Source organism: Pleurodeles waltl, chromosome 9 (assembly GCF_031143425.1).
Source record: "Pleurodeles waltl isolate 20211129_DDA chromosome 9, aPleWal1.hap1.20221129, whole genome shotgun sequence".
Lineage (NCBI taxonomy): Eukaryota > Metazoa > Chordata > Amphibia > Caudata > Salamandridae > Pleurodeles > Pleurodeles waltl.
The window spans coordinates 46,861,413-46,889,407 of NC_090448.1; the positions used below are offsets into that span (position 1 = coordinate 46,861,413).

The window sequence follows — 27,995 nt, forward strand, 5'->3', positions numbered from 1 at the left end:
GCTAAAGGGCTTGGGCTTGATAAGGGAAATGTTGACCTAATTAGGTTGTAACAGAACAATCTACCCACCTCATTAGTTTCATTTTCCATGCCCAGGGAGCGGTCTGTGCAGTACTGAAAGGTGAAAGCTGTGTGGCATAAGCTTTCGTACAAGGATAATGGTTAACTATTTTGTTATACTCTTCAAGTTTCATTTGAAATGTGCAACTGTATGTGCATGAGTAAGTGGAACACCATTGGCAATCATGTGGCTGATCTTATGTGAATTATATTGGATTTTGCTATATCTTTGCTGCACAATTGCCTTTCCACTGCTCGAGATTGCGCTAGAACTGTAAGTGCTTCAGAGGCACCTTTCAGAGGGGCAGAATCTGGCAGAATCTGGCTAAGCTATCGCGCACAAAAGGGCAAAGTAGGGCCCAGCTGCTGGATTTAGTGTCTCGTATTTGGTAAAACAAACTTCTTATGCATATTTGCTGTCTGCATGCAAGAAGGAGGATATTTCTGTCTACTTAACTGCATCCTGAATGGTCTCAATTTGTAGCAGACGAGCATCTTTGTCGTACATCTTCTGATGACTCTGCGGAGGACCTAACCGTCAGGAGTTTAGGAGAACAAGTAAAGGTTAGCCATACCTCCTGAAAAGAATAGCCACTGTCTTTGAGGCTTGCTTTTTGCAGACAGGCCTAGTCTGTTGGCAGGGAGCTTGGGGGCGGGGCTCATTTGAATCTGTCGACAAATGCTTGACTGGGCCAAAATTGTGAACCCAGCCCTTGCTCTTTATCAGCAGCTTGTCACTCAAAGGTCTGGCTATGAGATTCTCTGCGCACCTGTGCCTGCCTACCACTTACTCCCCCGCTTTCTCTCCCGCAGAGGCAAGGCAGGTGCGATACGTACGCCACAGAGTTCGACCTTGAAGCCGAGGAGTATGTCCCGCTGCCCAAAGGTGATGTGCACAAGAAGAAAGAAATTATCCAGGATGTCACTCTGCACGACTTGGATGTGGCCAACGCGAGACCACAGGTATGCCGTCAGAGATTTCGTGATGATGATTGTTGGCAAGAGGCGGTAAGGGGCTGTCAGTCTAGCTTGTAACACAGCTGCATCTAAAGCTTCATCTTGAACATGGCTCGACTCTGTGGCAACTGCTGATATTTAAACACTAGAGAGGCCTCGCCACCAAATAAGTTTAAAATACTGTATAGGTATTAAAAAAAAAGGCATATAAATATCTAATAAAAAACAAAAACTTACCTTTGTTATATTTTCTCTCACTCTCGAAGATTTTAAAAATATACAGGCAATGTGATTTACAAAATATATATATATATTCAAGTTTCTCATAGTGTGAACAAAACTATTCTGCAGGTGTTCTGACTTTGTATTTGGTCTTAGGCCTATAATAGCATTATTGCCACTCTACAACACACAGCGATTGTAGTCCTAGAAAAAACGTTTTTGTTTTCCTTGCATTTTCCTTTAAATGTTTTCTCTTTTATTCTTTAGGGTGGGCAGGACATTCTGTCCATGATGGGTCAATTAATGAAACCCAAGAAAACTGAAATCACAGGTATGGCTCATTCTCTTGATGGTGTACTCTTGTGCTGCCTCTGCTTATTCTGTGCTGAAGGCCAGGAGCAGTGTGTCCCTGGGGATGCAGAAATAACTGATACCCCCTGGAACATCTGATGAGGTGACCCACAATGTCTCTTATGGAGGCTTGTAGGTAAACAAAAGACTTTGGCCGAGGGGAGGGGTTCCCTGGGTTGACAGGAGCCGCATGCACTAGAGGGGTTTATAGAAGCGTTTCTCCAACACCGACAGAGAATCCTTTGCAAACCACTCTAAAGTTGAACAGTAGCCTATTCTTCTGACAATGCATCCGTGCTCTTGCCCTCACCCAAATTTCACAGTTTCCCTCTCCACCCTTGTCCTCTTGCCAACCCCCACATTAACTAACCTCAATGGCCATTCAGGTTATTTTTAGAGCTAGGCCAACATTCCTCAATCACCAGCCCACTTGACAGAGATTGGATACCTTTGAGCAGGGGCATGGCAATCTGCTTGAGGCCCACTGGTCATTAGATACTCCTCTCTGCCGCACAAGGCCTTCACCGCGTGGCATCATATGAACTAATAGCTCCATGCTCACTCCGAGGACCACTGTGTGACTGTTGTGTTCTCTTAACATAGTTTCATCATCCCACCATACTCTGGATGCCATATCCACGCTGGGTAAAATGTTTGGCATAAGGTGGTGAAGCATATACAGTCAAACACCAATACCCAGAGAGTGGGCATGCATGTTTCTTCTGAATCATGTAGACAGACACATTCTAGCTGTTTCACCTCAATAACTAACATTGATTGTTGTGGCATAGAATATGGCCAGTTATACTGCCTAATTCTTGAACATTTTCTTCAACCTGTTTACCAGTTGCATACATTTTGTAGCAGAAGTCATTTTGCGAGGCTGCTTGTACTCTTGCAAGACAGAGGTCTCCTTTTTCTGATGTTTGTAATTAATTTAAGTTGGCCCCGTCCTTTCTTTTAGAATTTTCCATTCTTGCCCATTTTTTTCCTTACTGGCCCATTTTGTATTGCACCGTTTAGACATTTTCAACTACACCTGTGGATTTGAACTGTGAAAATTATAAAAACATATATATTTCTGGAGAGTTCATAGAAGATGCTTCTCATGTTCATCTTTGACCCCTGGAGTGGTGTAAGCTGTTTTTTATTAGTTAATGAACCTCTGTAGTGTTGTAGCATTATTATAGCGCTTCATACTCCTGACAAGGCCACAAAGGGCTCTGGTTTACAGTGGGCTCCTGGCACTCTTTCGAAGTGCACAGTTGGTGGAGCCATTGGATAGTTTGGCCTGTATGGGAGGTTTTGGGTGATGTTGAAAGGCTTGCTCTTACTGTGGTGCTATAAGCGTTGTCTGCACATTTGCATGAGAGGTGGCGAAGAGTGAGAACATTTTAGACATGGTCAGTTTCCTAAAGTTGAGACCAACTTAGAGCTCATAATATGCGGTTGTGTGTAAATCACTATGGAATATGGAGTGTCCCAGAAGGGAATGAGGCCCAACCTCTTTCAACACTGTTAAGCAACTAGGCCACATCCTGCACGGAGTTTACCCAAAGGTGCCACTGAGGGCACTGTTAAGTAACTTTGGTATTCATACTAGGCTGGGGTCCACCCTAAAGCTTCAGGGACACTATCTCTGAAGGTGCTGTTAAGCACCCAAGGTATGTAAGATTATAGTAAATGGAACTGTTCCTACTGCTGTATATTTACACCTCACATGTGGGGTAGGACATATGGACGTGCAATCAGAGCTAGCAACCGGAGCAGAAACTCCCTAACTTTCAAAAGCCCAGATTTTTCCTCCTACTTTACCCCATCCGGTGAACCGTAGTTGGGTCATGGCTCAGACCCCAGACAGATGGATATTCTGCACAAGTGATGGTGAGATTTCGAACTGCTTGGAAGATTTCTGCCTGACTGACACACACAGCGGAATTGGCTCAACCCATTACCCTCCTTTCCTCACCTACGCTCTACGGCCACAATACTGTAATGATGTCCGCATGGATTTTGTTCTCTCTCTCTGTCTCTGAAATAATAGTTTTGAGATTACTCAGTGGTAGTTTATCTTAAAGTGATTAATCTGACTAATATATTTTTTTCAATTTTCGTTTTACACAAATCTAACCTGTTGTAATCTCTGCAGGCTTTTAACCACGCCCACTCTTGCTGTTCATTCTTTGTTGTGCTCATCTTAAATGCTTCATTTTTATTGGTGCATTTAGTGAAATGTCCCTCCTTTGTGTGCTGAGATCCCTCCCAGGCGATTTCACTAAGTGAACATTTTTGTTGGCCATCACACTACGTCACACTTTCTCCTGTTACAGCATGTAATGGACCCTCCTCCGGTTTCGGTTTGCCAGTCATCTCAGCGCTGATCCTTTCTAGACATTCATGCAGGGAGCCAATAACTCACGCTCATGGCGACCGTGGTGCTTTCAATCGGCTTGTTAAAATGGACATTGAGACAATACTTTTTTTTGGTTGGGTCTTTTTTATTTGTTTTTTTTGTTACAGTTCGCACCACCCTCTCTTCCTCACCTCCCCTCTCCATGCTATTACATTTTCCCATAACCTATTCCCCTTCATACTTATTTTGTTTATTTTACTTAGGATTAGTGGGCATCATACCACGGCTACCCAGCATCCTTTTATTTATTTATTTTTATTTATTTTTGTAACCTACGCCCCTGTTATTCTTTTGCCATTATCACAGCAATAATCGTTTACCCTTATTGCTTACATGTGCCCTTTTCGTTTTTTATTTCCTCTTTGTTTCTTTTCCTCGTTCCCGAGTGTGTTCCCGCTCTAGTCGGTTATTCCCAGGGTAGTTAACTTGAGAAAGAAACATGGTAGCACAGTTATGTAAAGTCCCTGTGTATGATAGACCGTCCGTTAGATGTACTTTTAGTTGTTTTGTAAATGTGTGTACAGTTTCCAACACTGGCAAAGGGCCTGCTCAAAGAAGCAAACTATCCCATTTCAACCACAAAAGGCAATACTCATGGACCCCAAAATGCTCATTTCTATCAAGGAATTAAGAATTGGTACACTCTGCCCTCTCCCAGTGTATGGGTTTGTTTGGCTTCGAGTTCTTGCGTGATTCTCCATAGTCATTTGCCTTCTCAAGAGGCCGGATCAGGCCATTGGGGGGGGTAGTAATGTGCTCCCACGGTTGTGTGCTAGATGCTGGCCAGCTGTGAGAAGTGGAGGCATTGGTGCCAGAGTTGTCTTGTGCATTGTAAAGAGATGCATTCGGGTGAATTTACTGGTAATTGTTATCTGATCTTTACTTTTATCTTTCAGATAAGCTGCGGGGAGAGATAAACAAAGTTGTGAACAAGTACATTGACCAGGGCATTGCTGAGCTGGTGCCCGGGGTTCTTTTTATTGATGAGGTGCACATGCTGGATATTGAGTGTTTTACTTACTTGCACCGAGCTCTGGAGTCCGCCATCGCACCCATCGTCATATTTGCTACAAACCGGGGGAACTGCGTCATCAGGTAGGAGGTTTTCCACTTGGTGCATTTACGGTCAACGTGTTTTGTTGTGTTAAATTGCTAAGCAGCATGTTTTAGAATAGGAGTGTATGTTGCAATTATACTGCTGATTGATCCGACAGGCAAGTCAGTCAAATCTGGATAACCCCGTATTGCCACATACTGTTCCAGTCCTTGCTTTTCTGTTGCTACAAATTATTAGGTGCATTGGGTTAGTTCAGCAGAACGACAGGGCATTTCTATAGCGGCCAAGAAAATCAGAGTTTGCAACTGAAATGTATCCAGACTCTGGGAATACATTAGGCAGTCAAGTGAAATCCATGATTGAAGACGTGTCATCCTGCTGAAGGCACAGAGAGAAGTAGCAACAGTATGGTGGTCCTTTTAGCCTGGCTGCTGCCCACATGTCCGACAAAAGCCATGCCTCCTTCCTTCCTTCTGGAGGAAGAACTCTTGGCATCTGTAGAGATCCTGGTCGTCTTCCTGGGGGACCGTTTGGGAGAAAGTGCCCCAACTCGTGCAGAACTGAAATGCCCTCTTACTAGAATGTTATGGTGGCAGATGTCCCATACAAGCAGGGGTATCTTCCTTAAAAAAACAAAAATCATTGGTCCTGATGTTCAGGATGTTTTCTCCCGGTGTGTGGGGCCATTACCATATAGTCTTGTGTGCCAGCGCTCTGCCAGTCACAGTGGTCGTGGGTAGGGAAAACGAGCATCCGAAGACTTGCCCTAAGTAGGGTGGGTCTTCCGATGCTCTGAAGCTAGCTGACCAAGAGTGGGTGGTTGTGGTTCTGCTGTCGCTGAAGGTTTTTCCCGTGGTGGAATGTGAGGAGTCTCCACCCTGGATAACAGCGGTTTTCCTACCTCTTTATGAGAGTGGTGAACTACAAGTTTTACAGGGTCGGAAAACTATTGACTTAAGATAGTTCTTCCATTCCGCCAAACTCCAGATGCCCCTTAAATGTAGGAACACCTAATCTTATTGTAGAACCACCTGTAGTCATTGATGACACTACTTGTATTGCTGGGTGTACACACGGCATGCAGTGCTTATTTCGATCACACCCCAGCAGCTGACTTGGACATGGCAAAGCACCCCATCATTAATCGTATTAGATCCCAAATCCAGTTGCCTTTTTTTCCTCACCACACATTCACTTCTGCTCATCTTTGATGTAAGAGAAACTTTATCTTGAAGTAGTTGAAACAGTTGCGTTGTAGAATACTCCTCAGATAAATAGTGAAATAATACCCGAGCATAAGCAGAAACACAGACTTGTGTTACTGAATTCAGTCGGCTCCAACATTTCTGTAGCTCTGCAGGACACACTGCTGTTTCAAAACTTAATCCATGAGCTGGGATTTCAATTCTCAGATGTCTGTGCATCAACGTTTGGCATAGGATGCTTCATGAAAGGGTTGCCACATTGCAGTATGTTACTGTTTCTGGGACTGCATATACCATGTAGCCGGTACTGTTTTTTTTTGTTTGTTTCGGGGTTTTTTGCACTGCATTGATCCGTCACCATTTTCTAGAAAGCAAATTTACAATATTAATGCTTAAAGAGAGTCTCCTTTGACATGCACAGTTTGCAATTGGAGACTCATGGATTGTTTCAGGTTTCCTACATATCTAAACTGAGAATTGAGCAAAGATTATTAAATAAAAATCCATTACACTCCCCTGAAGTCGAAATAAGATGTGCCCTCCGGAATGGATTTATAAAACTGCAGTTCTAGAAAAAAGCGCTTATGCGCTACCCTGTGAAAAGGACATGAGGCCTGCCTATTTGACTAACAGACTTGAATATTAAGAGTGTACAGGGCTTTGACCACCACACCAAGTGCAGCAGACATCCTGTAGTTGCACATCTGTCGCTTTGTGGCGGTTTCATCTTTTCTGAGGGAACTTGAGGGAACTTTTCAAAGTCAATATTGTCATACACTATACGCAGCATAGAAGTACATTGCACAAGCCATATTCTTGCTAGCAACAAGATTACAGATGTTAAAACGTCTTGCATATTTTTGGCACTCCAGGCATTTCTTGGTGTGATACTCCTTCACTAGTATCTGTAGGATAGATAGAAGTCACTTTTCACGAGTCTTTCAGGGCAATCAAGGCATCACTTGCACTGGCAACACAAGTCCTTGAGGTGGAATATGCAATAGTCTGCTTGTGGGGAGCTGGTTCATTTCCTCATCTTCAGTTCATGATGGTGGCAGACTTGTATAGCGCGAGCATGAGGGAATGGGGCAGGGCTCAATCCTACAATTGCAGGAACACTGTTGCCCCTTACAGTGCGCATGTCTAGTTGGCCGGCTGACATGTGCACTGTAGACGCAGCAATCCCAGGACTTTTAAACAGCCGGGGGAATCCTCAAAATGAGCACTGGTTTAGCCTCCTTCCACCAATCCTGGACCTGCCCTCATGCTGAAAACAGCTTATGATGAGAAACCAAGTTGCCAATGAAGGAAAGAGTTACTACCTTTAGTGATGTTACTTCAGTGTATTTATAATCTTTCCACAGATTCTTCATCGGCCTTCCACCTCTTCTCTGCTGCAGGCACCTTTAATTATTTCGTAAGGTTCTTGCTGATAATAATGTTTATTTTGTCCATTTATTTTTCTTCCCTGTCTTCTGTGGGCTAACTGAGATCAGCAGTGGTTAGCTGCTTACTAGGCCAACTTTGTCAATACCAGCATTGAAGTCCTGTGAATCTGTGGCTGACGCTAGGAAATTGGAACATGCTTGAAGGCTCTTTAGGGTTCGTGATGAGGAAGCTGTAAAAAAATTACTGCTCCATGAGGAACACATTCTCCTTGGTTTGAGGCTGGAAGACAGCAACACTCTTTAATAAGGATTATTCCCATTTGCTCTACATTCATTTGGGCCTCTGCATAATTTGAATAGTTATTTCACTTTGTGGAAACTTACCTTTCAGGGTCCCAGCCAATGGATACTACACTACAATTTGGAAAGTAAATGTGTAATGTTTTAAATTTTGTTTTCTAATCTCATGGTTAATTTAAGCCTAAAAGTGTCTGAATGAAACGTGGAAACTAACACTTTTGAAATTACTATCCTTGACGCAGCTTATCTTACATGCCTCAGTATTTCTCTAGATTTAAGTGGTTTACATTTTTACCAGAGTGCCCAAAAGTCTGTACAGTATTAAGGGTCTTTTGTTTGAGAACACTAAGAAAACCAAGTGTTCCCCCTTTGCCCCTCACTTTCCGAGATCCCTAAACTCAGTTTTTAGGGTCAAGCCTGCAACAACGTGCCCTAGCACATACGTATCGCTAGCGAGATGTTGTAGTTAGAAAAGGGCTTTGAGCCCGCCTATTGCTTATCATGTGTCGGCTTGCATGGCACTCTTCTTTACAGCCTCATAACTGGTCACTGCACGCCTGGAATCATTTCTGTTCCTCTCAGTGGAGCCGGGACCAAGCTTCGATTCATTCAACCTAATCAGTACCCGTCCGCTGACGTGATTGAGGTACTATTTTCTTATTTTAACTTTTATTGCCTTGCAAACAGAAGGCGGGTGAAGATAAACATGGTCAACAGGACACACTTCAATCCAAAACAATCTGCCCCATTCAGTCCAAACCAATCTGTCCCACTCCAATCCGCTCCAATCGACCCTACTACAATCTGTCCCTCTTAGATCCACCACCCCACTCCAATCCAGTCCACCTCAGATCCACCACCCCACTCCAATCCAGTCCACCTCACCCTGGTGCACCACACTCTGATCTGCCCTACTCCAATCCAAAACAATCAGTCCTACTCCATTCTGCTCCACTCCAGTCCAAAACAATTTGCCCCACTCCAATCCAAAACAATCTGCCTACTTCATACAGAAACAGGCTGCCTCACTTCAATCCAAAACAATCTGCCCACACCAGTCCAAAACAATCTTCCTCACCCCAGTCTGTCCCAGTACAAACCAAAGCAATCTTCCCCACTCAGTTCCAAAAGCCTGCCCCACTCCAATCCAAAACAATCTGCCACAATCTGCCCTACTCCAATCTGCCTCACTCCAGTCCAAAACAATCTGTCACTGCAATCCAAAGCAGTGTGCCCCACTCCAACCGAAAACAACTCACCGACTCCACTCTGCCCCACTGCAATTCAAAGCAATCTGTCCCACTCCAACCCAGAACATTCTGCACCACTCCAACCTGCACCACTCCAATCCAAAACAGTCTGCCAACTCCAGTCCAAAGCAGTCTGCCCCACTCCAAGCCATAAGTCTGCCTCACTCCTACCCAAAACATTCTGCCACACTCCTATCCAAAACAATCTGCCCAACTCAGTTTCAAAACAGTTTGCCCCACTTCACTCCACAACAATCTGCCCCACTTCAATCCATAGTAAACGTCCCCACACCAGTCTGCCCTAATCCAGTCCAACGCAATCTGCCCCAAACCGGTCTGCACCCAATCTAATCCAAACAATCTGCCACATTCCAATTCAAAACAATCAGCTTCACTCCAGTCGGCTCCACTGAAAACCAAAACAATCTGCCACAATCCAATCCAAAACAATCTGCCCTACTCCAGTCCAAAACAATCTACCCCACTCCACTCCAAAGCACTTCCCCCAATTCAATACACAACAATCTGCCCCACTCGAATCCTTAATAAACTGCTCACACCAGTCTGCCCCACTCCTATCCAAAACAATCTGCCCCAAATCAGTCTACACGTACTCTAATCCAAAACAACCTGCCTACTGCAATACAAAGCAATCTTCCCTACTCCAACCCAAAACAACTCGCCCCACTGCAATCCAAAGCAATCTGCCCCACTGCAATCCAAAGCAATCTGCCCCACTGCAGTCCAAAACAATCTGCCCCACTGCAGTCCAAAACAATCTGCCCCACTGCAGTCCAAAACAATCTGCCCCACTGCAGTCCAAAACAATCTGCCCCACTGCAGTCCAAAACAATCTGCCCCACACCAATCCAAAACAACCTGCCCCTCACCAATCCAAAACAACCTGCCCCTCACCAATCCAAAACAACCTGCCCTTCACCAATCCAAAACAACCTGTCCTTCACCAATCCAAAACAGTTTGCCCCACTTCAATACACAACAATATGCCCTTCTTGAATCCATAATAAACTGCTCACACCAGTCTGCCCCACTCCTATCCAAAACAATCAACCCCAAATCAATCTGCACCCAGTCTAATCCAAAACAATCTGCCACACTCCAATCCAAAACAATCTCTCCCACGCCAGTCTGCTGCACTCCAATCCCAAACTATCTGCCCAACTCCAATCCAGTCCACCTCACCTCACCTCACCTCAGTTCAATTCACCCTACTCCAATCCACCCCAATTCAGATCAATCCAGTCCACCCCAATCAGCCGTGGGGTAGTGGTACAATCCAATCCTCCCCACTCCAGTTCACCACATTCCAACCCACCCCACACCCCAATCCAACGCCTCCCACTCCAAACTACCACATTCCAGTCCAACCTATTCCACCCTATTCCAACCCACCCCATCCAATTTAATCCCTTCCAATCTACCTGCCTCATTCTACTCCAATGCAATACACCTTAATCAACCCTAGTCCAATCCATTTGACCTTAATCCACCCCACCCCAATCCATCCCATGCCACCTTAATCCACTCAATCCAATCCACACCAATCCAATCTACCCCACCCAGCCCACCAATCCAGTCCCGTCCACCCCACTCCAGTCCACACTACTCCAATCAATCCTACCCACACAAATCTACCCCACTCAATCCAATTTTACCCCACTCATTCCTTTCCACCCACTCCAGTTCCTCACGCCAATCCAGTTCACCCCACTCAATCCAATCAACCCCACCTCATTGCAGTTCACCTCACGCCAATCCAGTTCACCCCACTCAATCCAATCAACCCCACCTCATTTCACCTCACGCCAATCCAGTTCACCCCACTCAATCCAATCAACCCCACCTCATTGCCTTCCACCTCACTCCAATCCACCCTACCACGCCCCAATCCAGCTCATCCCACTCCATTCCACCTCATCCAGTCCACCCACCTCTTTTCAATCTTGCCCACTCCAATCTGCTGCATCCACTCCAGCCCACTCCATTCCACCTCTACCCCAATCCACCCACTCTACCCCAATCCACCCACCCTACCCCAATCCACTCAAATCCACCCCACTGTACTTAAATATACCCCAGTGTACTCAATCCACCCCACTACACACCACCTAACTACTCCAATCCACCCCACTGTACCCCAAAACAATCCACACCACCTCAGTTCAGTCCATCCCACTCCAGTCCACCCCACTCCAGTCTTTCCCAATCCAATCCAGTTTACTTTAACCCACCCCACTCCAATACTGTCCACATTAAACCAACCCACTCCTGCCCAATCCACCCCACTCCACACCACCTTAATCGAACCCACACCAATCCAGTCCATCTAACACCAGTCCAATCCATCAATCCACCAATCCAATCCACCCGACTCACTTCAATCACACCACCACATTCCAATCCACCCCACTCCAATACAGTTCATGCCAGTCCAGTCCACCCCACTCCAGTCCACCGCAATCCACCCTGCTCAAATCCAATCCACCCCACTCCAAAAAAATCAATTCCACACCAATTCACTCGACCCTACCCTAATCCATTCCACCCAACCCACTGCAATCCACTCCAATCCCCTTGAATCCAATCCACCCCAAATGAGTCCAGTCCACCTCACCCCATTCCAGTCCACTCCACCCCAATTCAATCCAGTTCTCCCCACTGCAGTCCACTTCACTTCACTCCACCCCACTCTAGTCCAGTCCAACCCAATGTACGCAAACAGATCCATTCTACTCCAGTCCACTCCGCAATCTACTCAACTCAGTCCATCCCTCTCCAATCAAATAAATCCAATCCACCCTACTCCAGTCCACTCCAATCCTCCCTACTTCAGTCCAGTCTAATCCACCCTACGCTAATTACCACACTCAAAACCACCCCACCATAGTCATGTCACTTCAATCCAATTCAGCCTCCCCAATCCAATCACCCCGATCCAGTCTACCTAACTCCAATCCACTTTACCTCATTTCATTCCAGCCCACATTTAATTCCAGCCCACTCTACTCAAATCCACCCAACTACCTCAGCCCACTCCACCCTGTTCCACCGCACGTCACTCTGCCACTGAAGCATTGAATTCTACTCTCCTATGAAATATACGGCACTCAAGTCCCAATACTCTTCTCTACAACACTCTATTCACCCACTCTACGACTCTCTACACCACTAACATTTAGCCATGCTGAATAGCAGCCACACTAATTTACAATATGGCAAAAAGACATTGCCAAAGCCAATAGCTCTTCTATAGGCGAGACCTATTGGCTTTGCCAATGATTATTCATGCTTGCTGCCTCTGTTCCATTTGGGTATGTTGCCCGATATATCCCAAACTACAGTCTCCACGAACAGGAAAAGATTTATTTTATGATTCGCACACCCAAGTTCATTGCACATTGTATTGAGTTGGTTTGTGGCGGGAAAGGGGTGTAAATTGCATTTGTCCGTGCTAAGTTTGCAGAGGGCGCGCTTCCATTTCCCCCAAATACCGCAGACCAAATTTGGTGTTCCACATTTGTTTTTAGCCAATACTCTTACTTAAATACTTGATGGCAGAGCCAGACGTACCACTTGGTAATAAACCCATACATTGATTAGTCTTGGGCTGGTAGCTATTTCACAAAACTGGGTTTCTTACTCGGGCAAGCCTCCCTGCTAAGTTTGGCTTTGGAATCTAAGGATAATTGATTAGATGTGCCTTGGCTGATTGGAAGCAGTGGTTTTCTTAAACACGGCTGCTATATGTCGTGCCGCTCTATGTGCACTAAAAGTTTATCTGTTCGAGTTTTTTTTTATTTGGAGCAAATTAAGTAATTTCTGTATGGACGAGCTGCTCTTCCATGTATTAACACACTTAATCAAAGGGGTTCATGTGCCTGGAGCGTGAAACCTTTTGCTTGATTCTGTCCAGTGAGGGATGGATATATGCTTTAGTATTGTTTTTTCATGATTCCAGCGATTTACTGGGAGACAAAAATGTTTTTAAGTTAATTCGATATCAAATGGTGCTTGCAGAGCTGGAAGTGGCCTTTCTTCACTACAATACACCTCTTCCTAGAAATGTGAGAATCCAGCGTGAGTTCTTTTGGTGAGACCGTCTGTTCTTTTCTAGGGGCACCGAGGATATTCTGTCCCCCCATGGTATTCCTCTGGATCTTCTGGACCGAGTGATGATCATCAGGACCATGCTGTACACACCGCAGGAGATGAAGCAGGTAAGCATGGAGCTTCCATGATCATTCCTGAAGGAGAGGGATCCAGGAGAACTTCAAGGCGCACGCGCTGCAGGCGTCCAGCCACACTGTGGCACGGATGTGGTTCCTAAAGTTGTCCTTTTTTCAAGCACAACAGAGGGAGGAGTATTACAGTCAAAGACTAGATCAAAATGCACATCTAAAATTTGATTTGTATTTTAGGCAAGATGAGAAATGACAGACATCAGATATAAAGCGCTTCACGTGCGCACTCCATCATACCCAGCCATGAACATAGTCTGCGTAGGTGGCAGAGCTTCCAGCAGCAAACACTGCTGCACCTGCAGGTTACCTAATGCAGGAAAAGCCCAGCTGAGCTCGTTCTTTCTAAGGAAATACACCTTAAGATTCGGAAATGTCACCTTAGCCAGATCAAAGTAACCCCCACCCTGAAACAATTAAAGTCTTAGCAACCACCTTATGAGCTGCATGTCCAGGTGACCTCAGATGACGGTAATAATGTTCTCAAGGTTATTAGATTCTCATACGTTTTCCTTCACCTGTTATTCTTTGGTTATGATAGAACTTCTAAGCACAGACTCCTTTTGTGGGTCTAGTTTGTGGTGTATAAAAAGTGTTAATTACATAGATACAGCTTAATGGGCATGTCGCACCTATTACCAGAAATAAACTGATTGCTCCTGTGTTTGTATTTAAATCTTTGGGTGTTGGTAGAAGTGCACTGAAAAGTTTGAGTGCAGGAATGCACTTATGTAGAGTGTGGTTTATGCATTTAGCAGGCCTTATACACACGATACAGATGTAGATGTTGCGAGGGCTCCATTGGCAGAGAGGATGAGGCCTTAGCAGTGATCTCTTTCCTACACCAATTGAATACAAAATACTGAGCTGTTCAGTTGCCTTTCCCAACAGGTGATCTTTTTCGTTGCAGGACTTGTACTCTGAGGGCTAATTTGACACGTATTATTCTTGGAAAAAAAAAAAAAGTTTTGCTTATCCATCAAGCTGCGCATTCAAGATCCTGAATCAGAGTGGTGCCTTTTTATATGCCAGTTACCAAATGAAATCTGTGCCACTGTCCGAGCCCATCAGGATAGATCTTCTAAGTTGTCTCTTACACACCGGTGTTGTTTACCTTTCCATATTCCGCCTCAGTGTCACCAGATTTCTAATTTCTCTGATTTTATCTCTTCAGAAAACCACATCCCCTTACCAGCCGCACTTGCCTCTGTCGATCTGTCGGCTGCATTTGATACTGTCAGCTATTTGGTTGTTTTTAGTACCATTGCTGCAGTTGGCATCACTTGCGGCCCTCTGGTTTTTCTACATCGTCTGTGGTTCATATTTGGCTTTGTGGTGCATTGCTCAGTTGTGTCCTCCTTATCCGTCGAGCATCAGCAGGAGTCATCTTGAGCAGTCTACTCTCCTAGTCTCATGGTACACCTCCCTGAGTTACTCCTTTTCACTTTTTGTAACACCTCAGTTCAGTGGCACCGAAAACCTTTATTCTTTCACTGCTTTCTTTCTCAAGTCTCTGCTGTCAAGCACTGGGTGGCCCTACATTCCCTTTCCCTCAACTGAGGCTAAACGAAAATAATATACTTTCCTGCTTCATTCAACCCAGCTCGTAATATCTTCATCAGATGTGCTCAGAGCCTGTCTTAGAAACCTTGGAGGGCCAGTCTCCCAGGAATGTGACGACACTCCTTCATCTCCAGTGCTGCTGGATCAAGAACCCCTCCACCCAAGCACGCTATAGGTAGTCCCTCATAAGTACACTTGCTTTGAGTAAATTAGATAAATCCAGTAATCTTCTTTCTCTCCCTTTGGCAAAGTCAGTATTGTTCCAAACCGCATACGTTGCGCTCTTCTTTGACATCGACCTATCTCCTCCTACAGACACGTTGGCTCTCTCTCTGTTCGACATCAGTGATCCCTTCAGCTTCTTTAATCCACTTTTCAGGATTCCTATACATGGAGCAGGTTTGCTTGAGCCCTGCCCCATTATTCACCACAGGGATAATTTCTGTCGACCAAACTTCACCTTTCAACTATTCCTACGCCAGGTTGGCCCAGTTTTGCTTGCGCTCGCTCTGCCGATTCAGCCTGCTATACTGGTATGCTCTCACCTTTCGTCTACACTGTGCCTTCCTTGGCTGTATTCGCTATCACTCTAAAAGTAGACATAATATGTTCAGGTAGGTCCATAGAGTCATGGTCCAAATCTGGTACCCCTTGATACACTGTACAGTGTAAAGGCAGCTTATTTAGGAGAGAAAAAGGGTTCTGTTCCATCTATGAAAAGAGGTACAGCTGCCTCAAGCAGGAGAATCTGCATCTCACACCCAAGACCTGGACATCTGTGGTCATACGACATGACACACGGAGAAGCATGGTGAGTTTCAAGGAGATCTTATTGAGGTTGAAAGCAGAATGTGTGCATGGAGGCACCAGAAGTGGGCGAAGTTTGCCTCTGCAATCTAATACTTGTCAAGAGTGCACACTTGAGACACCTGTAAAAGGTGATGGAGAGCAGCAGGTTTTCAGAAACTTTTTTTTAAGAACTGAATTGCCCTTGTTCTCTGACAAAATAAGTCAAATGACCTTGTTCGGTTTGATCTGCCCTGTACGGGTACTCTCCCCATTGTCTCAGCTACGCGACTCCCAAATTTTCATCTCAAAACTTTGTATAAAGTCTAGATTAGTGTTCACTTGCCAATCGTTATTGCATACAGGTCGAGCATCCTATAGCCACCGTGGTACTCGCTGGGTGGAAAGTTTCTCAGATTTTAAGTGGTGGTGTGTGATGGGGTTTTGATGGCTTGAAAAGGGACAAGAAGTGTGGAGCGGCGGGTGGGGAGCAACCTTTTATTGAGAACAACCAAATAGCTGACATATCAAATGCAGCCAATAGATAGACATAGACAAGTGCGGGTTTGTGGTTTTCTGAATAAATAAAATTAGAGACCTGAGATGGCTGGTGACACGGAGGCAGGATACGCAAAGGTAAGCTTCATGACTGGTGTGAAAGGGTTTTCCCAAGAGAAGAACCTTGGGAGGGAAGCAGTGAAGCCACAGACTGCCATTTCCTGAAACCTGAGCACGAGGACTCCCTGCAGCTGTCAGGGATCCCTCCTCCCATTGGGTGGATGATTGTGGGGGAAGGAAGGAAGCCCTTCTTGGACAAAAGGCTGGAGAAGCAGGCTAGCCAGGGCGCCAAGATCATCCCTCCAAGCAGCTTCATGAGAAGGTTGACCACTGTGATGGGGATCTAATGGTTTAGTCCCAGAGGAACAGGCTTGGGAATTGTAATCACCCTTTTTCGTTCCTTTACAGCATTAACACATTAAACACAACCCGTTACCCACCAACGTGCTCTGTGCTCTCTTGGCGTTATCAAACAGCTGTGGACTCTTTGGGTCGAATTGTGCACCTTGAAAATATATTGGCTACATAATCTGAATTTTCGGAGAGAAAAGAGATCCCACACCTCCCCCCATCCTAGTAATCGGTGTAGAAAAGGGTCCCTCTCAAAAACGGCTGCACCTTTTAGTTGGCGCTTGTTCCCTCTTGAAGGAAGGCTTTGATGATGCTGTCTGAAAGCCTCACTGGTGCGCGCTCTCCTAGCTTTCCGGGCTCATTTCAGACAAATTCTGCTTGCTATCTTGTTTACCAAGCTGCCAAAGTGAAAAATACCTGTATTATATGAGGCTTTCTACCGCAGAGTTATCTCTGCACCGCAACACAAAACATCATTAACCAGTGCACCTCTTATCACTCAACGCGCCGCAGGGACTGTGCGGAGCGGGTACCACTTCTCATCACACCAGGGACAGGAGGATATACTCTGCTACCTTGCACTGTAACTTTATAGACCTTTTCTAACTCCTACAAGCATAGAAATGTATGCATATGGATCAGACCCCACCCCCCCTTCACTCTTAGGTGTCTCAGCACCTTCTAAACAAACATCTTTTCATATTTTTTTTTCTTCAGTCTTATCAAGAGAATGGGAAACATCTGGCCCTAGGCAGACCAGAACATTTTGAGATCTGTGCATTTCTCTAATGCATTATTGAACAGTTTATAAATCTTTATTTGTCGATGTGTTTATTAATTAGGGTGGACATGTATAAGTGCATGCTTAGCTTGGAATGGTTTTACTGTTTCTCCATTGATAGTTGTGAAGGTAGTGCTCATTTTAAATGATGGCTTTAGATTTATAGCGCACAATATCCAGTTACCTGTCTAGGCGCTTTGGAAAGCTTGTAAGAGAACTCTAGTTACTCTTTGTGGTAATTTCTATAATTGCAGAAGGGTGAAACACTGGGCTGTGCCTAAGTTCCAGGTGATGGCCTACGGATTTCCTACATGACTGCACTGGGTGTTTCAACCCATCTGTTATTTCATGGATCTCATGTTCAGCCGTTTAAGTGAAACATATTGTTCGATGGCATCTGTCGCTGTAGATACACATGTTCTGCATAGCTCGCCATCTGGTGTTGGGTCGGAGTGTTACAAGTTGTTTTTCTTCGAAGAAGTCTTTCGAGTCACGGGACCGAGTGACTCCTCCTTCTGTCTCCATTGCGCATGGGCGTCGACTCCATCTTCTATTGTTTTCCCCGCAGAGGGTGAGGTAGGAGTTGTGTTGTAGTAATAGTGCCCATGCAATGGAGTGACTAAGTATGTACCTATTTAAGGTTAAAATAATATATATACAAATGTACAAAGTTGAAGCTAACTTCCAAACTGCTACAGGCTCCCGGGGAGGTGGGTGGGCACATGTGAATCTCCAGCGACTGATGCCACGAACAGATGTACACTGGGTAAGTGACATTTTCAGTTCGATGGCATCTGTCGCTGTAGATACACATGTTCTGCATAGACTAGTAAGCAGTTATCTCCCCAAAAGCGGTGGCTCAGCCTGTAGGAATGGAAGTGGTTTGAAATAATGTTCTTAACACGGCTTGACCTACTGTGGCTTGCTGTGCGGATAACACGTCTACACAGTAGTGCTTGGTGAACGTGTGTGGCGTAGACCATGTGGCTGCCTTACATATTTCTTGCATTGGGATGTTTCCTAGAAAGGCCATGGTAGCACCTTTTTTTCTGGTTGAGTGTGCCCTTGGTGTAATGGGCAGTTGTCGTTTTGCTTTAAGGTAGCAGATTTGGATGCATTTAACTATCCATCTGGCTATACCTTGTTTTGATATTGGATTTCCTGCATGAGGTTTTTGGAATGCAATAAATAGTTGTTTAGTCTTTCTGATGTTTTTCGTTCTGTCAATGTAGTACATTAATGCTCTTTTGACATCTAATGTATGTAGTGCCCTCTCAGCTACGGAATCTGGCTGTGGGAAGAACACTGGTAGTTCCACTGTTTGATTTAGGTGGAACGGTGAAATAACCTTTGGTAAAAATTTAGGATTAGTCCTTAGGACGACTTTATTTTTGTGTAGTTGTATAAAAGGTTCTTGTATTGTAAACGCCTGAATTTCGCTTACTCTTCTTAGAGATGTAATGGCGATGAGAAATGCAACCTTCCAGGTTAGGAACTGTATTTCGCAAGAGTGCATGGGTTCAAAAGGTGGACCCATGAGTCTTGTTAAGACAACATTCAAGTTCCATGAAGGAACAGGTGGTGTTCTTGGTGGTATAATTCTTTTAAGGCCTTCCATGAATGCTTTAATGACTGGTATCCTATATAGGGAAGTTGAATAGGTAGTCTGCAGGTATGCAGATATTGCCGCAAGGTGTATTTTAATGGAAGAGAAGGCTAGGTTAGATTTTTGTAAGTGAAGCAAGTAACCCACTACGTCCTTTGGAGTTGCGTGTAAAGGTTGGATCTGATTATGATGGCAGTAGCAGACAAACCTCTTCCATTTACTTGCATAGCAGTGCCTAGTGGACGGCCTTCTGGCTTGCTTTATGACGTCCATTCATTCTTGGGTAAGTTGTAAGTGTCCGAATTCTAGGATTTCAGGAGCCAGATTGCTAGATTCAGCGATGCTGGATCTGGATGTCTGATCTGTTGGTTGTGTTGTGTTAACAGATCCGGCCTGTTGGGCAATTTGATGTGGGGTACTACTGATAGGTCTACCAGTGTTGTGTACCAGGGTTGCCTTGCCCAAGTTGGTGCTATTAAAATGAGTTTGAGTTTGTTTTGACTCAATTTGTTTACCAGATAAGGAAGGAGAGGGAGAGGAGGAAAAGCGTAGGCAAATATCCCTGACCAGTTCATCCATAGGGCATTGCCTTGGGACTGCCTGTGTGGGTATCTGGATGCAAAGTTTTGGCATTTTGCGTTCTCTCTTGTTGCAAACAAGTCTATTTGAGGTGTTCCCCAGAGTCTGAAGTAAGTGTTTAGAATTTGGGGGTGAATTTCCCATTCGTGGACTTGTTGGTGATCTCGAGAGAGATTGTCTGCAAGTTGATTCTGGATCCCTGGAATAAACTGCGCTATTAGGCGAATGTGGTTGTGAATTGCCCATCGCCATATCTTCTGTGCTAGAAGGCTCAACTGCGTTGAGTGTGTCCCCCCCTGTTTGTTTAGATAATACATTGTTGTCATGTTGTCTGTTTTGACAAGAATGTATTTGTGAGTTATAATTGGTTGGAAAGCCCTTAATGCTTGAAAAACTGCTAGCATTTCTAGGTGATTTATATGCAGTTTTGTTTGATGTACGTTCCATTGTCCTTGTATGCTGTGTTGATCGAGGTGTGCTCCCCACCCTGTCATGGAAGCATCTGTTGTTATTACGCATTGTGGCACTGGGTCTTGGAATGGCCGCCCTTTGTTTAAATTTATACTGTTCCACCATAGAAGCGAGAGGTAAGTTTGGCGGTCTATTAACACCAGATCTAGAAGGTGACCCTGTGCTTGTGACCATTGTGATGCTAGGCACTGTTGTAAGGGCCTCATGTGTAGTCTTGCGTTCGGGACAATGGCTATGCATGAAGACATCATGCCTAGGAGTTGTAATATCATCTTTGCTTGTATTGTTTGTGTTGGATACATGCGTTGTATGATCTTGTTGAAATTTTGAATTCTTTGAGGACTTGGAGTGGCTACTCCTTTTGTTGTGTCTATTATGGCTCCCAGGTATTGTTGTACTTTGCAAGGCAAAATGTTGGATTTTGCAAAGTTGACGGTGAACCCTAGTTTGTAAAGGGTTTGTATGATTTGATTTGTGTGTTGTAAGCACTTTGTTAGTGAATTGGTTTTGATTAGCCAGTCGTCTAGATACGGGAATACATGTATTTGCTGCCTTCTGATATGTGCAGCCACTACTGCTAGACATTTTGTAAAGACTCTTGGTGCGGTTGTTAAACCAAAAGGCAATACTTTGAATTGGTAATGTATTCCTTTGAATACGAACCGTAGGTATTTCCTGTGCGACGGATGTATTGGTATATGGAAATACGCGTCTTTGAGGTCTAAGGTTGTCATGTAGTCCTGTAGTTTTAGCAATGGTAACACTTCTTGTAGCGTGACCATGTGAAAGTGGTCTGATTTGATGTAGGTGTTTAGTATTCTGAGGTCTAGGATTGGTCTCAGTGTTTTGTCTTTTTTTGGTATTAAGAAGTACAGTGAATAGACTCCTGTGTTTGTTTGTGTGTTTGGTACTAATTCGATTGCATTCTTTTGCAATAGTGCTTGAACTTCTATTTCCAGGAGTTCGGAATGTTGTTTTGATAAATTCTGTGCTTTTGGTGGTATGTTTGGAGGGAATTGTAGGAATTCTATGCAATAACCATGTTGGATAATTGCTAAGACCCAAGTGTCTGTAGTTATTTCCTCCCATGCTTTGTAATAATGACCTATTCTTCCCCCCACTGGTGTTGTGTGGAGGGGGTGAGTGACAGATGAGTCACTGCTTGGTTGTAGGGGTTTTGGGGCTTTGAAATTTTCCTCTATTCCTAGGGAATTGCCCTCCTCTGTATTGGCCCCGAAAGCCTCCCCTGTACTGTCCCTGGTAGCTGGACGGTGTTGCCTGCGAGGTGCTGGCTTGTGTGGCCTGACCCCGAAACCCCCCTCTAAAGGGTGTCTTGCGGAAGGTGCTGTAGGTTCCTCTGCTCTGCGGGGAGTAGAGTGCGCCCATGGCTTTAGCAGTGTCAGTGTCCTTTTTAAGTTTTTCGATTGCCGTGTCCACTTCTGGTCCGAACAGTTGTTTTTCGTTGAATGGCATATTGAGCACTGCCTGCTGTATCTCTGGTTTGAACCCAGACGTTCTTAGCCATGCGTGCCTTCTAATGGTCACAGATGTATTAATTGTTCTTGCAGCTGTGTCTGCTGCGTCCATAGAAGAACGTATCTGGTTATTTGATATGTTCTGCCCTTCCTCAACCACCTGCTTTGCCCTCTTTTGTAGTTCCTTGGGAAGATGCTCGATGAGGTGTTGCATCTCATCCCAATGGGCTCTGTCATAGCGCGCAAGTAGTGCTTGAGAGTTAGCGATGCGCCACTGGTTTGCAGCTTGTACTGCGACTCTTTTCCCAGCTGCATCGAACTTGCGGCTCTCTTTATCTGGGGGTGGTGCATCCCCGGATGTGTGGGAGTTGGCTCTTTTCCGAGCTGCTCCTACTACAACGGAATCTGGTGGCAGCTGTGTGGTGATGAAAACAGGGTCTGTGGGAGGTGCCTTATACTTCTTTTCCACCCTTGGCGTTATTGCCCTACTTTTGACCGGCTCCTTGAATATTTCCTTTGCGTGCCGAAGCATACCTGGCAGCATAGGCAGGCTTTGGTAGGAGCTGTGGGTGGAGGAGAGGGTATTGAATAAAAAGTCATCCTCGACTTGTTCTGAGTGGAGGTTTACGTTGTGGAATTGTGCTGCTCTAGCCACCACTTGAGAGTATGCTGAGCTGTCTTCTGGTGGTGAGGGCTTTGTTGGATATGCCTCCTGACTGTTGTCCGACACTGGGGCGTCATATAAGTCCCAAGCGTCTTGATCCTGGTCACCTTGGCTCATGGTGGTGTGAGCCGGGGAATGTGACGGAGTTTGCGCTGGTGAGACGTTAATTACAGGTGGAGGAGAGGGTGGCGGAGTCACGTTTTTCACCATTTTTGTTTGTGGCGCCTGGTCTGTTTGAAACTCCAGTCTCCTTTTTCTCCTAATAGGGGGAAGGGTGCTTATTCTTCCCGTTCCCTGCTGTATGAAGATACGTTTTTGCGTATTGTCCACTTCGGTGGATTGCAGCTCTTCCTCAAACCTATGCTTTCGCATCTGAGAGGACAGTGATTGTTCCTCTGTATAAGAGCCTGGACCTGGGTCGGTTACGGGTTGTTTCGGCACCGAAACCCTGCCTGTATCTCTTTTCGGCTCCGAGGTGGGTTTTTTCTTTTTTGGCGTCGAAACCTCTTGGCGTCGATCTTCGTCGGTGCCGCTGTCTCGGCGTCGAGCCGCTTCTACACCGCTATCTCGGTGTCGTTGCTTTTCTCCAGCACTTTCTCGATCCCGAGAAGGCTGCGTGCCGGTGTCTCGACCGGAGTCGGACGATCTCGGCACTGTTTTGGCCTTTTTCGGTGCCGATGGTCGGTCACCGAATTTAAGGGTGGAGCCATGGCCTGGTGGCAGTGGCGTCCCCTGGGCCTTGTCACTTTTCTTCTGTGTTGTTTTCGACGTCTTACTCACGGTTCTTTGATCGTCGAATTCCTCGAAGTCCGATTCGTGGATCGAAAAGGTTTCTTCTTCCTCTTGTTCCTCGAACTCTCGGTGCGCTGTCGGCGTGGACGCCATCTGAAGTCTCCTGGCTCGACGGTCACGGAGTGTCTTTCGGGACCGGAACGCACGACAGGCCTCGCAAGTCTCTTCACTGTGCTCAGGTGACAGGCACAGGTTACAGACCAAATGTTGGTCTGTATACGGGTATTTGTTGTGGCATTTGGGACAAAAACGGAACGGGGTCCGTTCCATCGACGTTGTTCGACACGCGGTCGGGCCGACCAGGCCCCGACGGGGGATCGAAAACTACCCCGAAGGGCACCGGAGCGCGTCGTCTTCGATGCGGTGTTGACTCCAACCACGCCGATCCCGAACGCAACAATACTGACAAAAATCTTCCGATATTAACTAACTTTCCGTTCCGAAACTCGGAGCGACAGGAACACGTCCGAACCCGATGGCGGAAAGAAAACAATTGAAGATGGAGTCGACGCCTATGCGCAATGGAGACAGAAGGAGGAGTCACTCGGTCCCGTGACTCGAAAGACTTCTTCGAAGAAAAACAACTTGTAACACTCCGACCCAACACCAGATGGCGAGCTATGCAGAACATGTGTATCTACAGCGACAGATGCCATCGAACAATATGTTTCACTTAAACGGCTGAACATGAGATCCATGAAATAACAGATGGGTTGAAACACCCAGTGCAGTCATGTAGGAAATCCGTAGGCCATCACCTGGAACTTAGGCACAGCCCAGTGTTTCACCCTTCTGCAATTATAGAAATGACCACAAAGAGTAACTAGAGTTCTCTTACAAGCTTTCCAAAGCGCCTAGACAGGTAACTGGATATTGTGCGCTATAAATCTAAAGCCATCATTTAAAATGAGCACTACCTTCACAACTATCAATGGAGAAACAGTAAAACCATTCCAAGCTAAGCATGCACTTATACATGTCCACCCTAATTAATAAACACATCGACAAATAAAGATTTAAAAACTGTTCAATAATGCATTAGAGAAATGCACAGATCTCAAAATGTTCTGGTCTGCCTAGGGCCAGATGTTTCCCATTCTCTTGATAAGACTGAAGAAAAAAAAATATGAAAAGATGTTTGTTTAGAAGGTGCTGAGACACCTAAGAGTGAAGGGGGGGTAGGGTCTGATCCATATGCATACATTTCTATGCTTGTAGGAGTTAGAAAACAACTTGTAACACTCCGACCCAACACCAGATGGCGAGCTATGCAGAACATGTGAATCTCCAGCGACTGATGCCACGAACAGATGTACACTGGGTAAGTGACATTTTCAATTTCCACTGTGTGGATTGAACGTGAACGGGGCTTAATGTAGGACTTCACTATTGTCTGTAAAGGGATTTTCTCCAGGCCCTGATTTTTCTGGATTTGGATTTCCATAGTCCTTTTTCAATCATTAAACATGTGAACAACTAAACCAAATATGTGCTCCGGTTTTGGCAAAGATTTAAAATCTACCTGTTCTAAACCGTGTTCACCCCAAACCAGCTTTTTCATACTTCCTGTGTTCTGTGCCTCGCATTATGTATCAGGAACACTCTCCTTCCCCAGTGTCTCTTTACCTTGTAATATGGAGCTCGGTGAAACGAAGGCTTGCAGATTACCTTCTCTTTGGAACGTAGGGTGACAACCTCCCTCCATCCAGGTCATTACAGACACCGTTTCCATGGCAGCCTAATGCACCCTGAGTCCTGTAATATTGGACTCATTAGGCAAACTCAACTGAAATAAGTGATTTGTCGGGGAAGCGCAGGACTGGAGACAGTGGCCGTAGTCACTGGGAGTGAGGTAGTTACCGTAGTTTTGTGTGTCTTGGCCAGACACACACCCACCCCCCAACATCTCGATCCTGGACCTTTATTGATATTTATAAGCCCTGAATACCTCTGCTTACACGGGGAATCTCTCAAACTGTCGACAGATCTTGTTCCAAAATGCAAATAACTGCTTTTCTGGCTTCATTTTTATATGGTTACAAGTACTTTTGGCTAAACTACAGAGTAAACCATTACAAAAGTACAACGGTTTTGATTTTAGCCTTTTCAAACCTGTATTTATAAAAGAAATAGCCAGCTAGCCCTGAACAGAGAATAGTACTATCACTTTAAGGCAGCCAGGCCGCCTTGAAATCCCAGATGTAGTAGAGTAAAACCTTAAGGCTTATTTTTTTAAGGTCTCGCAAAAGTCCTTTTGTAGACTATAGCAAGAAATCATAGTGGGCCTAGAACCCGCCCCCTCGACTGCTTCCATTGGTCGGCTTTGTTGTCACTCTCAGTTGCCTGCTTCTTATTCAGTGATTTTCCTTCTTTTTTGTGTTTGCTCCCCTCCTCCAGCATAACCTCTTAACCATTATTTTGATTGGCTGACTTCTGTCCCCTAATGCTCACTCTTGAAAACTACCTTTTTTCGAGCCCCCGCTCTCGTGCCCCTCCCCCTCACCAAATACCCACCCCGCATCCCATCATGACGCATGCATGCACAGTGGTCGCGTCTTTGCACTTTGTTTTCTGATGTCACACAGCATCACCAAAAAACACACCCAAAGACATTCAGTCCCAAAGGTGCGATGTTGCTTGCTCTAAAAGGGTCTCTGAACAAACAGCTTATGTCGATTAAGTGTTGTCAGACTTTCAGTGATCTTGCCACTAAAAGTTTGTGTGTTGGAATAAGACAGTTTGTTCCTGTTCTCCATATTTTTTCCTTCCTTGATTTTTGGGCAATGTATCACGTTTTAATGACAAGAGCTTGTCCTGTTATGGAAACAAGTCTGGGAAAGACCACCATGCTAGATGCACTCTTACATTGGTGGAAACTGCCAGTTTGTCGAAATGTAATTTAAAAGATTGAGGAACAGGATGGGTTATTGACTTGTAACCATTCTTTTGGAATGCTCTCAGTGCCTCCTGTAGTGTTCTAAAAGATCAAAGGGAATGTCCGCATTATCGAAGGTCCTTTCTTGGCCCTGTGCTCAGGTCCCTGAGACAGTAGGTCCATGCACCACCATTTATCAAAGTACTTAGTTGTATTTGTTCAGCATGGTCACTGGTGATGCTAAGGTCACTCTCAACATCTAATCGATAAGTCGAGCATATGACCGCAAGGCATACTTTATTTCTTAATAAAATAATATGTTTATATTCGTTATCACTGATTTGCATTGTAAGATCTACATTGATGGTCACAAAAGGCAACATACAAAACGTTCGTCTACTGATCCATTTGTAGGACGGCGTGAGACCCAGGATCAGTCTGAATTCTTGTTTTTGCCATTTATTGAGCAAAAAACATAAAAAATAAATCAAACAGAGTTGCTGCGGAACTGCGGAACCTTAAAAAAAAAAAAAAACCTCTGGCTCCCGGGTGGGTCAGGTCCCAGTGGCGTTTTTGTTTTGAATGCTGGGGGGGGTGGCTCTGGTCAGAGAGAGATGGACATTGCAATGGTCTGTCCATTGAATGACTTTTCAGCACAAGTCACCTGTGGGATAATGGTTGAGGTCACAAACCCTCATACTGAAAGTTGAGGGTTCTAGTCCAGGTGTGTCTGTGGTCATTCTCTAGTTAATTTTATTTTTTCAACATCAAAAGTTTTAGGTTCCTAATAAAAGGTGACCTCACTCTTTTTAATTGACAAATACAGTTTCAATTTGTACAGAAATATCTCATTCTCAGTATATCATCCATTAAGGCCTAAAAACTCTTAATCTCTCTCCCTCTCACTCTTTCTCTCTTTTTCAGTCTTTCACCCACCCACTCACACCCTTACGCACCCACTCACATTCATGCACAACTCACAGCCCCACTCAGACCCTCTTGCACCCACTCACAGCCCCACTCAGACCCTCTTGCACCCACTCACATCCCCACTCAGACCCTCTTGCACCCACTCACAGCCCCACTCAGACCCTCTTGCACCCACTCACAGCCCCACTCCCACCCTTTACACTCAGACGCACACAGAAACTGACGCACCCACTGACACTGATGCACCCACTCTCAAACCCAGACACACTCTCACACCCACTCTCTCCCCCAGATAACCCTCTAACACCTATTCTCACACCCAGAGAGACAGGCCACGGGCAACTAACGCCATGCACAGCCAAAGGGCCATGAGCTTTGTGGGGTTGATAGTTAGGGGGTTTGATCGCAGGGTCTGGTTGCAGGCCAGGCCCTGTGGCCAACCACCGCTGGCCGTGTGCCGTGGTGGTTGGATTAACATATAGTAATGAAAATTATATTACAAAAACCATAGAAATTCACTGAAAAAAACAAAAGTTACAGGGACGTTATAGTTAGGCTCACATCTTAAGTGTAGCAAATCATAGAAATTCACCTGTTATAGTTAGTTATCTAAAGTAACTATAACTTGTGCTTTAAAGTAACTATAACTCGCGCCAGGCACTGCTTATTATCCCACAAATTACATCACTGATGACATCTTTGATAACATCATTGATATTGCCACTGTAACATCTGCAGTAAAATTATTGATCAGATAACTGTGTGGTGGGGGGCACGAGTTACACTCAAACAGGTGAATTTCGATGGTTTGGTACGTTTAAAATGTGAGCCTAACTATAACGTCTCTGTAATTTTTGTTTTTGTTTAGTGAATATACATATAAATATATATGTTCAATGGCATGTGTAGCTGCAGATACACATGCTGTGCATTATCCTGCCATCTAGTGTTGGGCTCGGAGTGTTACAAGTTGTTTTTCTTCGAAGAAGTCTTTTCGAGTCACGAGACCGAGGGACTCCTCCCTTTTGGCTCCATTGCGCATGGGCGTCGACTCCATCTTAGATTGTTTTCTTTCCGCCATCAGGTTCGGACGTGTTCCTGTT

At 45.1% G+C, this 27,995-nt stretch overlaps 1 protein-coding gene across 1 annotated transcript in view; it reads left to right on the forward strand.

Moving 5' to 3' along the window:
- The window catches only part of RUVBL1 (RuvB like AAA ATPase 1), a 121,145-nt gene that overhangs the window by 75,894 nt on the left and 17,256 nt on the right, over nt 1-27,995 (forward strand). Inside the window, exons 6-9 of the mRNA XM_069206253.1 lie at nt 873-1,022; nt 1,506-1,569; nt 4,899-5,097; nt 13,338-13,440. Of these exons, the coding sequence (XP_069062354.1) occupies nt 873-1,022; nt 1,506-1,569; nt 4,899-5,097; nt 13,338-13,440 (516 nt within the window). The remainder of the gene's footprint in view (nt 1-872; nt 1,023-1,505; nt 1,570-4,898; nt 5,098-13,337; nt 13,441-27,995) is intronic.